We start from the raw sequence: 14,010 nt of genomic DNA, 5'->3' as shown, positions 1-14,010 counted from the left end.
CATTTTGTGAGCTAGGGTAGAGGGTTTGAAATTTTTATTCCAAGCACAATAAAAAGAGGCTGTTAAAGAGTTTTCGGTCAGGGAAAGCAAGCCCTTATTTACATTGGTAAAGGATGACTCCAGCGGCTGTGTGGTCTAGAGAGGTCAGCAGGGAGAGGCTCTAAGCAGGAGCCCAGTTGTGGGAGGATGGTGTGGACTGGGGTGAGGGCAGTGCAGACAGGAAGTGGTGGAGGGTTTAAGCAGTAGGGCAGAGAGGACTGGCTGGCCAGGTGGAAGTACCAGGAGGAGACAGTGGAGTGAAGATGACTCAGAGACAGCTGGGTGGAGGTGATGCCGTTGAGTGGACCTGTCTTGATTTGAACTCACCACCAGTTCCAGAGCTGCCCCACCCTCCCGGTGGGGAAATTTCTATGACTCCCAGTGCCCATGTGCATCAATCACCTCTATCCGCAGGCCCCATTCTCTCTGGGATCAGCTCTTGTCTCCAAAGTCAGATCTGGGGTCACTAAGCTCTGGCTTGGGTGCACTGCTCTCCCTGTCTTCCTTGTTTCTCAACCCCAGTGGGGCTCCTTTGTCCTTCCTAACCTTAGCCTTTCTTCTCTGTCCTTCCCAAAGGAGCTTCTCTGTCCTGTCCCTCACCTGTGCCCCTTTATTCTCCACAAGTCTCCCAGCTCTCCCTTTTCTCCTCCCCTGTCCTGTCCTTTCCTCTCAGCAGCAGGTGCACGACCTCTCGCCCCAGGTGAACCTCGGCACCTGTGTTGAAACTCGTGGGGCCTAGAGTCAGGCTGACCCGGGTATGACTCTCTGATCTTCCACACTCTGCCTGCATATTTTGGGGAGAGCTATTTAACCTCTCTCAGCCTGTTTCCTTTCCTCTAAAGTAGGGCTAGTAATGACTACATCATTAGACTCTGGTGAGACATATGCAAGACAAAACATGGAAAATACTTTGTATGGGCGGGGCTGGTATACAGGAAGAAGTCAACACGTGGTAATGTAGCAGTTGTTATTTTGTTATTATTTTGTCCTTTTCCCTAAGACCTCACTTCTTCAATTACTCTCAAACCTCATCTTTCTCCCTGAACCTGGGGAACACAGGGAATGGAGGAAAGACTAAAATCTAAGCTGGGGAGGCTACGATGGCTTCCAGAGCCAGGATCTTGGCAGGTCTTTACCTAAAGCTGTCCCAGGCCAGACAGAGCATGGCTCTGAGAATCCAAAGAGCCAGGGAAGGTGCACTGAATCACCCCTACGGCAGTCACCAATGCGATGCAGAAGGAACTTTTGTCTGCAGTGTCTCTGCTGAGGTTGCCCTACTGTTTTTGGAAAGAGGCCAGCCTTAGATTTGGAAAGGAGGTCTCTCTCAGCTCAGGATGCTTCATAGCCATGGCTTAGCCTCTTGTGATTCCCCAGGAGCACAGGGTTAAGGGCGCTGGGCAGGAAGGAGTGAGACTATCCCCACACAGCTCATGCTGATCACGCACCTTGATGGCCTTTTCTCCTTGACCTGAACGGCCCTTGGTTCTTTGTTAGTGAGGCAGAAGCTGTAGCCCCTTCCTCTAGCAATGGTCCTCAAAGTTCAGCAGGCATCAAAGTCACTTGGGAGACCTTTTCAAACACAGCTGGCCTGACCCCAGCCCCAGGTTTCCAATTCAATCACTCGGATATAAGGTCTGAGAATGTGCATGTTGTTAACGATCCCATGTGTGGCCAATGGTGCTGGTGCTCCGGGAACACTCCTTGAAAGCCACCACCCTGTAGAGTTGCACCTTCACACCCTCACCCATGCTTTGACACTCTGTCTGAGGGTAGTGCATGATGTAGGGAAAGGGAAGGGGGCAGGAATGTCAGGTTCCTACATTCACTAACTTGTTCTGTGGCTGTACTTTTGAAGCTGGTTCTGATTATAAGGGGACCCAGTTTGTTACTCTAAGTAACTTGCACAGGAAGAAAGGAGCAGTTAAGGCTTGGTAAGGCAGGGCAGCCGTGGAGTTCAGGTTCTGGTGTCCAGGGCACTCAATGCTGAGAAGCAGTCTGATAGGCCCACAGTGGCAGGACTTTCCCACCGTCTCCCTCCTAGCCAATAAACCACACAGATATGCGAAGGTGCAGGCGTGGGAAAGGGCCCCTGCCGCTCTGCACTGAGAAGCCTACTGCGTGACCTTGACTGGGGCTCTTTCAAGACCGGGCCTTAGTTTCCTTATCTGTGTTATGAGGGGTTAGAGTTAGAGCTCATCACTAGATCAGGATTTCTCCAGGTGAGCCTGCATCAAAACTGCTTGGGATGCTTGCAAATAGAGACCCACAATGTCCTGTAGGCTGTGGTAAATGATCAACAACAAGCTTTCCAAAACAAAAACTAAACAAACAAATAAAAAAAAACAAAACATGATGCAACACCTTTATTTGTAGTGTCTGCCCATTTCCTGTGATATAAATAAATACTCCAACCTTGGCCAAGTTCAAGCTAACAATGTAAAGTCACTGAACTTCACTTTGGGAAAAGAGGTTCACCTACGTGGCTCTCTGTGCATCCATACGTGTTCCCACACCAGTCTGTGTAGAGTCTGCCTTACCAGCTGTGAGGCCACAGGCAGGGGATGTAAGCTCCCTGTCCTCCATTTTCCCTATCTGTATTATGGAAATAATAATAACTCCTACAAAAAGTTACTATGGTGGCAAAATGGAACAAGAGACTCTTTGCACAGGTCCTGGTGCTTATGTTTTGGACCGTTATTACCAGATATTTCGTGCAAGTTTCTTAACATCCCTTAGTTTCTTAACGTGCCTTAGTTTCTTCATGTGTAACAGGAGCATAATTCCAGAACATATCATGAGGATTAGTCGATACTTTTAAAGTACTTAGTACCTACCATGCAATAGATGTTAATGATTAGAATGCTCAGTATCTTCCAGGCAATGGGTGTGTCTGGGTGAGAATACCTGAGTTGGTGAATGTCTCTGAGCAAGTACTCCTTGTATATGTATGTACACATGTGTAAGTGTATTTATAGAGCCAGGAAGGCCCCTTCTATCTGGGTGGAGTTTACTGTTGGCTCAAGCCTGGGATCCCTGAGCCAGCTAGGCCAGCGCCTGGGATGGAATTTCCATTAAGAATTAAGCAGGATAGTACTGGGAAGCCAGGAAGGCAGATGGGAGGGGGCCAAGGGGAAGAAAGCTTCGGCTCTGAGCTCTCTTGAGCAGCCTCAGTCCTGAACTGCCTCAGGGAAGGCCTCGGCCAGCTTTGCCTTAAGTTCAGGACTTTCCCAGGGCTATGGCCCCGAAGGATGGTCAGGGAGAGAGAAGCTGCTCACAGGGGCCTCTGTGAGGAGACTCGGAGTTGCTGCAGCTGAGACTGGAGCCATGAGGCGCCCCCCGGGGAATGGAGAAGTGGCCGGCAAGGGTCCTGGTGGCCGGGGCCTATGGGGAATCCAGGAGTCCAGGAGGCTGTGCTGTGCTGTATGTATATGGGAAGGTGGATGTGTGTGTGTGTGTGTGTGTGTGTGTGTGTGTGTTGGGGAATGCAGGGTGAGGGGCATTCATGCCAATGGCTGCAAGGGAACACCTAGCAAAGCAAGCTTGTTCCTCTCTCGCCCTGAAACCCAAGCACAGAGTTTGGATGTAAATCACCTCTGAGGCTTTTGTTAACATTGATACAGATCTAATGTTTGTCACATTTCTAGTGTATTAAAAAATATCTTAATTTTCCAGGTCCTTTTACATCCCTGACCTCATTTCGTACTTCTAATAACCTCATGAAGTAGACAGAGATTATTATGATTCCCATTATACATATGGGAAAACCGAAGCTCAGAGAGGTTAAGTGATTTGTCCAAGAACACACAGCTAGAAAGTAGTAGTGTCAGGATGCCAAGCCAAGTCTCATTGAGGATAAAGTCCAGACAATTTTTATCATACCACTTTACCTACCAGAAACGGACTCAGAAGATTCTCCAAACTCTGCCCATTTGAAGAAGGCTGTGGCTCTCCTGCTAGTGCTCAGCCTGGTGGCTGGTTGAGAGCACCAAGCTCTGTCTACCTCCCAGGCTCTCAGACAGACCTTTTGAAACAGGAACTGAAGCCCCTCTCAAGGAAGTGGGGAGTAGAATAAGACTGTTTTGGATGGATGAAGTTTGGAGTCAAAGCTAGCTTGTCTGAGGAGAATGACTTAGCCACTTACAGAGCTCCAGGCCTCCAGAGAGCTGAGGCAGGTGAGTTAATGTCAAGGGCAGGGGAGCAATAGTTTCAGCCAGAGCCTGAAAAAGGGAATAGATGAATTATTAGCATCAAGGTAGAGAAGGCTGAAATGAGACCCTGAATTGGTCATGTGTCATGGTGGTGAAGTTGATCTCCCTTCCCTTGAACACATATTATGAGCAAATTTACATAATTGGCACATGAGAAATTTAAGTTAGATACCAGGGAGAACTTCCTGCTAATGACAGGGTTCAAAGTTTGGAACAGGGCCCAAGAGAAGCCAGGGCCTGCCCCAAGAATAGGTGGAGGTCCTCCAGACTCTGGGGATTCATGGCAGAGTGAAGGGAGCTTGCTTCTGTCCAGTTCGAGAAAGCAACATTCCTGAGCTTCTGGGCAGGAATGAGATTCCTCCTCTCGGCTTAGACATTGGCAGAGCACTGGGAGAGGTTGTCTGTTATGCCCAAGTTAGAAGGCGTCTCTGCCACAACCTCCAGTCATTCAGCAGGTCTGGGATGTGGAAGGTGACTTACGTGTGGGTAACATAGATTCCAAAAGGAAGCACCTGTGGTGAATAAACCAAATCGCATCCCAGGCGTTTGGGGGCTGCCCAAAGTTAGGCATGTGAACCGCACCCAAATCCCTTCTTGTTTTGTTTCAGTTCCAAGGGAAATGATCACGATGCGGCACACGCCTTCCTCTCCCCAGATGTTGGCATGCGGGGCACATGTGGGCACCCCTACCCCTCCACAGCTCCCGGGCAGTCACCCGACCCTGACTCCTTTCGGAGGCGGGCTGGCTCTCTCGTTAAGCCTGACCTGGTCCCCATTCCAGCGCTCAGGCGGATGAGAGCGCGCGCAATGTTTCCACTGCCAGGGCCACGGAAATAGCCCTGTCGGCCCAGCTAAGACTCACAGGCAGCAGAGCCTGACGCGGGACAGAGGCTTGGCAGGGAGCGCGCTGTGGTGGAAGGTCCTTGGGAGTCTGCAGCTCGGAGCGGGCGGGGGCAGAGCGGGGAGGGGGCGGGGGGCGGAGGGGCAGCGGGCGGCCCTTGGGCTGGGCCGGCCCAGCGGCCACTTTGCGCCGCCTCTGGAGCTCCAGCTGTGCCCTGCCACCGCTGGCTGATCCACTGCAACCCGCTTGAGCTCTTGCTCTCTTGCTCGCTCTCCCTCGCTGGCTCGCAGGCTCAGAGTAAGTAGACAGTATCCCTGGCTAAATTCAGGGGTTGGAGCTGGATCTGCCAGCCTAGTTGGGGACAGAGCAGGTTTGTGACTGTTGGATAGTGGGTGTAAGTATGTCCAAATGAATATTTGTGCGAGTAGGCGCATGCCAGTGGAAGTGATGACAGCAGGTAGAATTTTCTACCATGTGCCCCAAAGTGTGAGTGTGGGTGAATGAGCTTGTTAGTGTGCCCACAGGTGGCTGTGTGTCTGTGTGGCACCTGTTGTCCCCAGTGGACAGTATTTGTGCCTGAAGAAGATCGTTTGCATAAGTGGTAGGAAGGCCTCCACGTAGGCTGGGCTGGTCCACGAGCGGACAGATGGATGTGAGTGAGAGTGATCAGGTGAGCTCAGAAGCTGGGGCATTGGGAGGGTTATCTGAACTCAGACTTTCTAGGGTGACTTGACTTGTCCCCAGTTGAAGTTTCTTCTCTGTGGGTCATACAGCTTTGATTTCTCAAGGCTGTGACCAGGACAAGTGCTTAGCCCTCTCACCTAGCACTGGAATGAATGGGACTCTGGCTGACTCCACCTGACTGGGTCAGGGCAGAGAGACAGCTTGGGGTGTCCCACCCTGGTGCCAGGAGAAGCAGCAGGACGACAAGGGGATAAGCTGACCACCCACAAACACAGAGCACACGCACACGCACACACATGCACACACACACGTGCACACACATGCACACACATGCACACACACGTGCTGATCTTGCCCATGCTTCCTCTCTAGACGCCTAGGCAAACACACATGCACATTCAGCATGTACACTGTGGACAACAACATGCATGCAACATGCATCCGTATTGTAAAATGTGAATGCACAAACATGTGTAGCTTGGCCCCACCCTCACCCTCTAGGTCCCCTTTTCACCCTTTCATCCTAAATATGGTACCTCTGACAATGGATCTAAGAAATTGGGCTCAGTAGGGAATATCTTAAGTCAGGGGCTTTGGCTGGAGGGGAGTCAGGGCAGATGGTAACATAGTGCCTTTGGGGTATCTCATTTAGTCTGAAACTGAGGGTGCCCATAGAGCATCCTTGGACCTTAAGGTCTGAGACTTAAAAGCAGCTTTTGTGCTTTTAGAGGTGAAAAGATCAGTCTTGCAAGGCAAGGTGGACCAGGCTGGGATGTGAGACAGAGCTCAGAACATATAACTTGTTCCAGATTCTAGTTTATACTCTGGATTATCCCAGCTGCAGAAAATTAGTGAGCCTTCTGGGTTAGGAACCTGGGCAACCATTTGACCGGGAGAATAGTGAGTTGAGCTGGGCTAATTTCTACTCCTCCTTGGTTTCAATCTACCCTACTTTGAGTCTCCTATCTGCAGGGTGGTGCAGGGATAGCCTTTGCTCTGCTCCTCTCCTTTCTTCTAGTGATTGTCTTCTTCTTCTTCTCCATGACTTCCTTTCTCCAGGGACCACTAGGGACACCCTAGACAGTGATTGGAAAAGCAGGTGCCCTGAGATGTCAGCTGCTGTTTATTACTATTATTAACATCTAGACCTGCCCATCTCGCTGTTCTGGACAGGCTTCAGTGAGGTGACAGGCTTCAGTGAGGTGCCAAGACTAAATGTGCTCCTACAGTTGAGAAGTTAAAAGGGTGGTATTGACTTTCCCCTTCTTCATGTTTGTGGTTTGGCTTAAGGAGTGCCTAAATTCTCACCTGCCAATTCCTCTCATGTATAGGGGAACAAATTGAGTGCAACCATTTTTTTTTTTTTGAGGAGGGTGTTAGGATCTTTCTTCTCTTTGGCCTAGTCCTACACCTGACCCTTAGAGGTGGTTAAATAAGGGCAGGTTGTGGTCAGTCCAGAAGATTTCCTGCAGAGTGAAGGTGGTAGGGGAAGGAAGTATTTTCCTATTGTATTTCTCTTCTCACTCTAGCTGCTAGGAAGCTCTTAGTCCATCATACTGTTCCATTCTGGTAACTACCTTAGTTGGAACTATGGCTTTTAATTTTAATTTTTGCTTTAACAACTTTAAAGAATGCATATCTTAAACTGCAAACTCACATTTTTTATAGAAGCAGATCAGAAGAAATAAATGAACAATCAGCAGTTAAGCATTTTTCTCTGATGATGGGAACCACATTGCGTGGATGTTTTTGAGTCATCCTCGATTTCAAAAGTTTAATCTGGTTTTCAAACCCTATGTTTCAATTTTGACTTCTGTATCTTTGGATTCTAATTTGTGACCATGTCTTGATATTTTGACTTTGGGAGATAATGCCCATCTCTGTGCTTGTTCAGACAATGGGCATTGTTGAGAATGAATTGGGCCATTGATAAACGCTTTCTTCTCTGAGTGTGCTCCAGCGGCCAGCTCCTCCCTGTCTCAAAAGCTTAAGTGTCTGGGTGCCTGAAGGAGTTCGACCTTTGCCCTAGGCCTGGACCTAGAACCATGGGCACCTCCTCCTTATGTGACCCCTGCCTAACCCATAGCTCTGCTGGGAGGTCTGTGTCTCTTGGATTTGAGCCCTGCCTTCTCCAGTGTGGACCATAACATCTCTGGTCATGGATAGCCCGTGTGCAACTAGAGCTTGGGGTGAGGAGCTTGGACTTAGGAGTGTAGAGGGGGTACATGTGGGGCTTTCCTGACCTCCCTGGGTCTGTGAGGCCATAGCCAACACTCAGCCTTTTCTCCTTCCCCATAATGGGTCTCACATCTGCCAAGTGGTCAGGGAGTCATATGTTACCCCTCATCTGCAAATATATGCCTCATCTAAATACAGGGCAGGGCTCTAGCCACATTGCAAAGTTGGTGAAACTTCTAATTTTCTCCTAGACTGATCGTTTTACTGTGCCCAAGGCCATTAATGTTTGGAAAAGGGATCGCTAAAGGGCACCAAAGAATAATTAGAACAAATCTGGTGGTGGGCTTTCAGGCATTATGTTGGGGTCCTGCTTCTTGATATGTGTTAAATCAACCCACACTGGTAGCTGTTGGCCACATTCAAGACTAATCCTCCTAGAAGCATTTGATCACAAAGGCAGAAAGAGTACCCTGTGGCCTGGTACGGGGTAATGTGCTGGTGCTTGATATGGGTGAGAGGATTGTTCCTTCCCTGATAAATGTTTTCTCAAAAAGGTAAGACTTAAATTTGGTATATGTACACCATGGAATATTATGCAGCCTTAAAGAAAGATGGAGACTTTACCTCTTTCATGTTTACATGGATGGAGCTGGAACATATTCTTCTTAGTAAAGTATCTCAAGAATGGAAGAAAAAGTACCCAATGTACTCAGCCCTACTATGAAACTAATTTGGGGCTCTCACATGAAAGCTATAACCCAGTTACAACCTAACAATAGGGGGAAGTGGGAAAGGGAGGGGAGGGAGGGGGGTGGTGGGTAGAGGGAGGGGGATCAGTGGGATCATACCTGTGGTGCATCTTACAGGGGTATTTGCGAAACTTGGTAAATGTAGAATGTAAATGTTTTGGCACAGTAACTGAGATAATGCCAGGAAGGCTATGTTAACCATTGTGATGAAAATGTGTCAAATGGTCTATGAAGTGAGTGTGTGATGCCCCATGATCATATCAATGTATACAGTTATGATTTAATAAAAAAAAAAAAAGGTAAGACTAAAACTTGATGGTGTCTCTTCTGCGTTTTTATACTATGGTTGTTCCCTGGACTTTAAGCTAAACCAACTGAAAACAGGCTTAAAATCTGGCAAGAGAGCTTTGTGTAAGCTGGTTAGAACTTCTGTGTGAGAAGGGTGGCTCATGGAAACTAATGTTTATTTAGTATCTACTAAGGCCAGTCTCTTTGAATCTTTTGTTTCATGAAACCTCTATAACAACCCTATGAAATAGGTACTACTATTTTTAGAATCAGGAAACTGAAGCTCAGCAAGATTGAATGATGATCCCAAGGTCAGAGCCGGAATGATTCCTTCCCAGGTCAGTCTGACTCTGGAGTATATAGTGAATGTTCACTGGCCACTCAGGGAGACTAGGAGCTTCCTTATTTGAAAGACCTTAAAAGCAGGAAAACCACCCCTTTGGACAAACTGGGGAAGGGACAAAGGAGTGGGCAGTGCTGGACTTCTGAGCTTCACTTCTTCCCTGGAGCAATCTCTGTCCTGGGAACCAAGCATCCCCCCAGACTCTGCCGTCTGGCCAGCCTGGCCTCTCCTACCCCAGCCCTAAGGCCCCCTCAGTGCCAAGCACTGGAGTAGTTCAGGATCTTTTGAGGACATCTCTGGGCAGAACAGATCCTGTTCGGTGTGATGCAGCATCTGTAGGCGTCAGCAATCTGGCTGGGTAATTGTGTGTAGTGTTCACTTATTGCTGGGGAAATGGAGGGTTTTTCTTACAACCAAATATCCTGGGATTGGAAACCATGTGAAATGTGGCCTGCGGTTGGAGAGTGTGAACTGCATTGTGGGCCTGTGTGTGATGCTTGTTTAAAAGACAGTCTCTTCTGCTGAGACACAGAGCAGTCAACTTAGGCTCTGTCACTTCTGTTGGAGTCAGAGGTGGGTAGTACATACTGGCAATGTGCAGCCAGCCAGATCTGCCTCAGTTTCCTCATCTGTTAAATAGGGTTCCTCAAAAGGCAACGGTGATGCTACAACCGATATGGCACTTAGAATATTTATTTTAAGTGCCATATTGCGCATAGGATAGTCAAACTGTAAAAGGCAATATGCTTCCTTCCCATGCCATCCACCTTTTGTGAAAGAACACTGGACTGATTGGCAAGAGGCATGGATTCCAGCTCTGGTTCATCCTCGGGCACTGTGGTATCTTGGGTTCATCACTTACCCTCACTGGGCCTCCCTTTCCTTATGCATAAAATGAGCAAAGAACTCATTTCCATCACTTCTCTGCAGTTTTTGAGGATAATAAAAGAGACTCAAGTCAGGGATTCTCATGGAAGATCCAGAAAATTCAGTCAATTCTGATCATTTATTCATGCCTCAGTATTAATTAAGATCCTTTGCTGTGCCAGGGCCTGGGCAAGGGACATCCCAGTCCTCAAGCAGCAGTCAGACCATGTGGCAAGAAAGACTTGTAAACAAACACAGGCCTGTGTGTAGGGCATAATCCAAACAGGTACTGGAGGTGTGTCAGTGAGGATGGGTCAGCTCCAACCGGGGCAATCAGAGAGGCCTTCCTAGAAGTGCGAGTCTGTGGTCTGGACCTTGAAAGATGACAGGAACTTGCCAGGAAGATAAGAGGACATTCTAGGCAGAGGCCAGCATGTGCTGAGGCACAGAAGTATTGCCTCATGCAGTAAGCTGGGGGGACTTTAAGCGGTTAACATGACTGGGGCCTGTGCTGTGGGTGCTCCGTAGTGACAGGGATGAGACGGAAGACATTACAAAGATCTGTGTAGATGTCAGGCCTTGATTGCTGGCCTGTGGTATTTGGATTTTTATAATATTTATGAGCAAGCACTGAGGTATTTTAAACAGGGGAGGGACACGGTTGAATTTAGGCTTGCTCATTCATTCAACAATTTATCGAGTGCTTTTTACTTTTGATATCAAAACTTAATGAAAATCTTCAAGACTGGTATAAGAAATTCCTCTATCCATCACCCTCACTTGTTTATATCATCTTCTGCTTGCTTTATCATTCTGGTTTCTTCTTTCTCCAGTAATATAAAAAAGGTTTTTATTATTTTATATATTTATTGTTATATAATTTATACATAAAATGCATGTAAAATGTTTATATTTCTGGTCAACTGAAGAGTAAATTGGAGACATGATAACTCTTTACCCCCTAAAACCTTCACAATGGATCTCCTTAGGAAAAGGATATTCTCTCACGTCCCTGTAATTCAGTCTCAATAATGTCTTTATGGCTCTCCCACCTCTCTCACCTCATTCAGGATCCAATCCACAGATTGGATTCAATTCTCAGGTGTGTTTAATCTCCCTTAATCCAAAGCAATTCTTCTGCTTTGTCTTTTTTGAAGAGTACAGGCCAATTATTATGTTGAATAGCCTTCAATTTGGGTTCATCTGATGGTCCTGCATGATTAGATTCAATCTGTGCAATTGGGGCAGGAGCAGCATGTAAGGGAGGTTATGTCTGCTCTAGTTCTTATATCAGTGAGCATCTGATTGTACCAGTGCTGGTGATAGAAGCTTTCATCACTTGTTTAAGGTAATGTCTGTAAGTTTCTCTACTGTGAAATTATTATTTTTTTCCCCTTTGTAACTAATAAGTTATTTGTAGGAAGATACTTTGAAACTAGGAATATATCCTATTCCTTATCAAAATTACACCCACTAATTTTAGTCGTTGATAATTTTGAATTGTATATTTATTAGCTGGCATTCTACTGTGAGAAAGAGCTTTCCCTTCCCCCTCTCTTCTTTTCTGTAACTGGGACTCATGGATTCTCCTTTTATAAAATAAAATTTAAAATTTGATTATTACAGGCACAGAATTGTTTTATGTATTTATAGGATACATGCGATGTTTTGATCTAGGAGTTCAAGATGTAATAATTAGATGAGATCAAGGGCATTCAGGGTGGTATGGTCATAGACCAAGGTGTAATATAATTAGAACAGGGTAATTGGGGTATCCATAACCTGAAGCATTTATCATTTCTTTGTGCTAGGAACACTCCAATTTCACTCTTTAGTTATTTTAAAGTATACCCTAACATATTGTTGATGATGGTCACTGTGTTGTACTATCCAATCGTGTGCATTTTATCTAATTATCTAACTATATTTTTGTGTCCATTATCCTCCCCTCCTGACTACCCTTCTCAGCCTACTCTCTGTCTCCCTGCAAATAATTATTTTAATAGTTAGCTTCCACATGTGAGTAATAACAAGTGAGATTTGGCTTGTTTCACATAACATTATGTTCTCCAGTTCCATCCATGTTGTTGCAAATGGCAGGATTTCAATATTTTTATGAATAACATTCCATAGTGTATATGTACCACAATTTCTAAATCCATTCATCCATTGATGGACGCTTAGCTTGATTCCAAATCTTGGTCATTGTGAATAGAGCTCCAATAAACATGGGAGTGCGTACACCTATTTGATATGCTGATTTCCTTTCTTTTGGATATATATTTAGCAGTGGAATTGCATCATATGGTAGTTCTAGTTTTAGGTTTTTGAGGCACCTCCATACTGTTCTCCATAGTGGTTGTACTAATGTTTTATACATTCTCACCAACAGTGTATGAGGGTTTCCCATCCCCCACATCTCGCAAGCATTCCTTATTCCCTATCTTTTTTTTTTTGAGACAGTCTCACTATGTCGCCCTCAGTAGAGTGCCATGGCGCCACAGCTCATAGCAACCTCCCCACTTGGGCTTAAGTGATTCTCTTGCCTCAGCCTTCCAAATAGCTGGGACTACAGGCACCCACCACAATGCTTGGCTACTATGTGTTGTAGTTGTCATTGTTATTTAGCTGGCCCAGGCCAGGTTTGAACCTGCTAGCTTTTGGTGTATGTGGCTGGCGCCCTGGCCACTGCTATGGGCGCTGAGCCTGTTATTGCTTATCTTTTTGATAAAAGCCATTTTAACTGGGGTAAGATGATATCTCATTATAGTTTTTATTTGCATATCTCTGATAACTAATGATGGTGAGCATTTTTTCATACACATGTTGGCCAATTGTATGTCTTCTTTTGAGAAATGTCTATTCATTCAGATCCTTTGCCCACTTTTTAATCAGATTATTTGATTTTTAAATATTGAGTCTTGGAGTCTCTTACATGTTCGTAGTTATTAATCTCTCGCCAGATGGGTAGTTTTCAAATATATTTGAAATTCTGTGGGTTGTCTCTTCACCCTGTTGTTTCCTTTACTGCGCAGTAGCTTTTTAGCCTGATGTAATCCCATTTGTCTAACTTTGCTTTGGTTGCCTGTGCTTTGGTAACTATAAGGAATCGTTGCCCAGACCAATGTCCTGGAGCATTTCCCCAATATTTTTCTTTAGTAGTATCATAGTTTCATGTCTTGGATTCAAGTTTTCAATCCATTTTGATTTAACTTTTTTCTGTCATGAAAGATAAGGGTCTAGTTTCCTTCTTTTGTGCATAGATGTTCAGTTTTCCCGTGCTGAAGAGACTATTCTTTCCCCCAATGTATGTTCTTGGCACCTTTGTCAAAAATAAGTTCACTCTAGATATGTGGATTTATTTCTGGATTTTCTATTCTGTTCCATTGGTCTCTGTGTCTGTTTTTATGCCAGTAGCCTTCTGTTTGGGATATGACAGCTCTGAAGGATATTTTGAAGTCAGGTACTGTGGTTCCTTCAGTTTTGTTCTTTTTGCTCAGGATGGTTTTGGCTACTCTGGGTCTTTCATGGTTCCATGTAAATTTAATATTTTTGTGTATCTGTAAAGACTGTCATTGGTATTTTCATGGAAACTGTGTTGAATCTGTAGATTGACTTCAGTAGTATGGCTATTTTAATGATATTGATGCTTCCAATCCATGAGAATGGAATATCTTTCCATTTTTTGTGTCCTTTTCGATTTCTTCCGTCAATAATTTATAGTTTCACTTCTTTGGTTAAGTTTATTCCTAGGTATTTTATTTTATTTGTGGATGTTGCAAATGGGATTACTTTTTTGGTTTCTTTTTCAGA

General features: G+C 45.7%; 1 protein-coding gene across 2 annotated transcripts in view; it reads left to right on the top strand.

Annotated features, from left to right (window-relative positions):
* The first annotated feature begins 3,261 nt into the window (after window positions 1-3,261).
* Window positions 3,262-14,010, top strand: part of INSC (INSC spindle orientation adaptor protein) — a 133,621-nt gene continuing 122,872 nt past the window's right edge. The window contains exon 1 of one of the 2 annotated variants that reach the window (XM_053562570.1): window positions 3,262-3,459. In XM_053562570.1, coding sequence (XP_053418545.1) covers window positions 3,364-3,459 — 96 coding nt within the window. In that variant the 5' untranslated portion in view covers window positions 3,262-3,363. Of the gene's footprint in view, window positions 3,460-5,253; window positions 5,386-14,010 lie in introns of those variants that run through there. The other variant, XM_053562573.1, reaches the window with a different exon arrangement.

Source organism: Nycticebus coucang, chromosome 14 (assembly GCF_027406575.1).
Source record: "Nycticebus coucang isolate mNycCou1 chromosome 14, mNycCou1.pri, whole genome shotgun sequence".
NCBI classification, from domain to species: domain Eukaryota; kingdom Metazoa; phylum Chordata; class Mammalia; order Primates; family Lorisidae; genus Nycticebus; species Nycticebus coucang.
The sequence above is the reverse complement of the archived record's forward strand: the minus strand, read 5'-3'. Positions and strand labels throughout refer to the sequence as shown.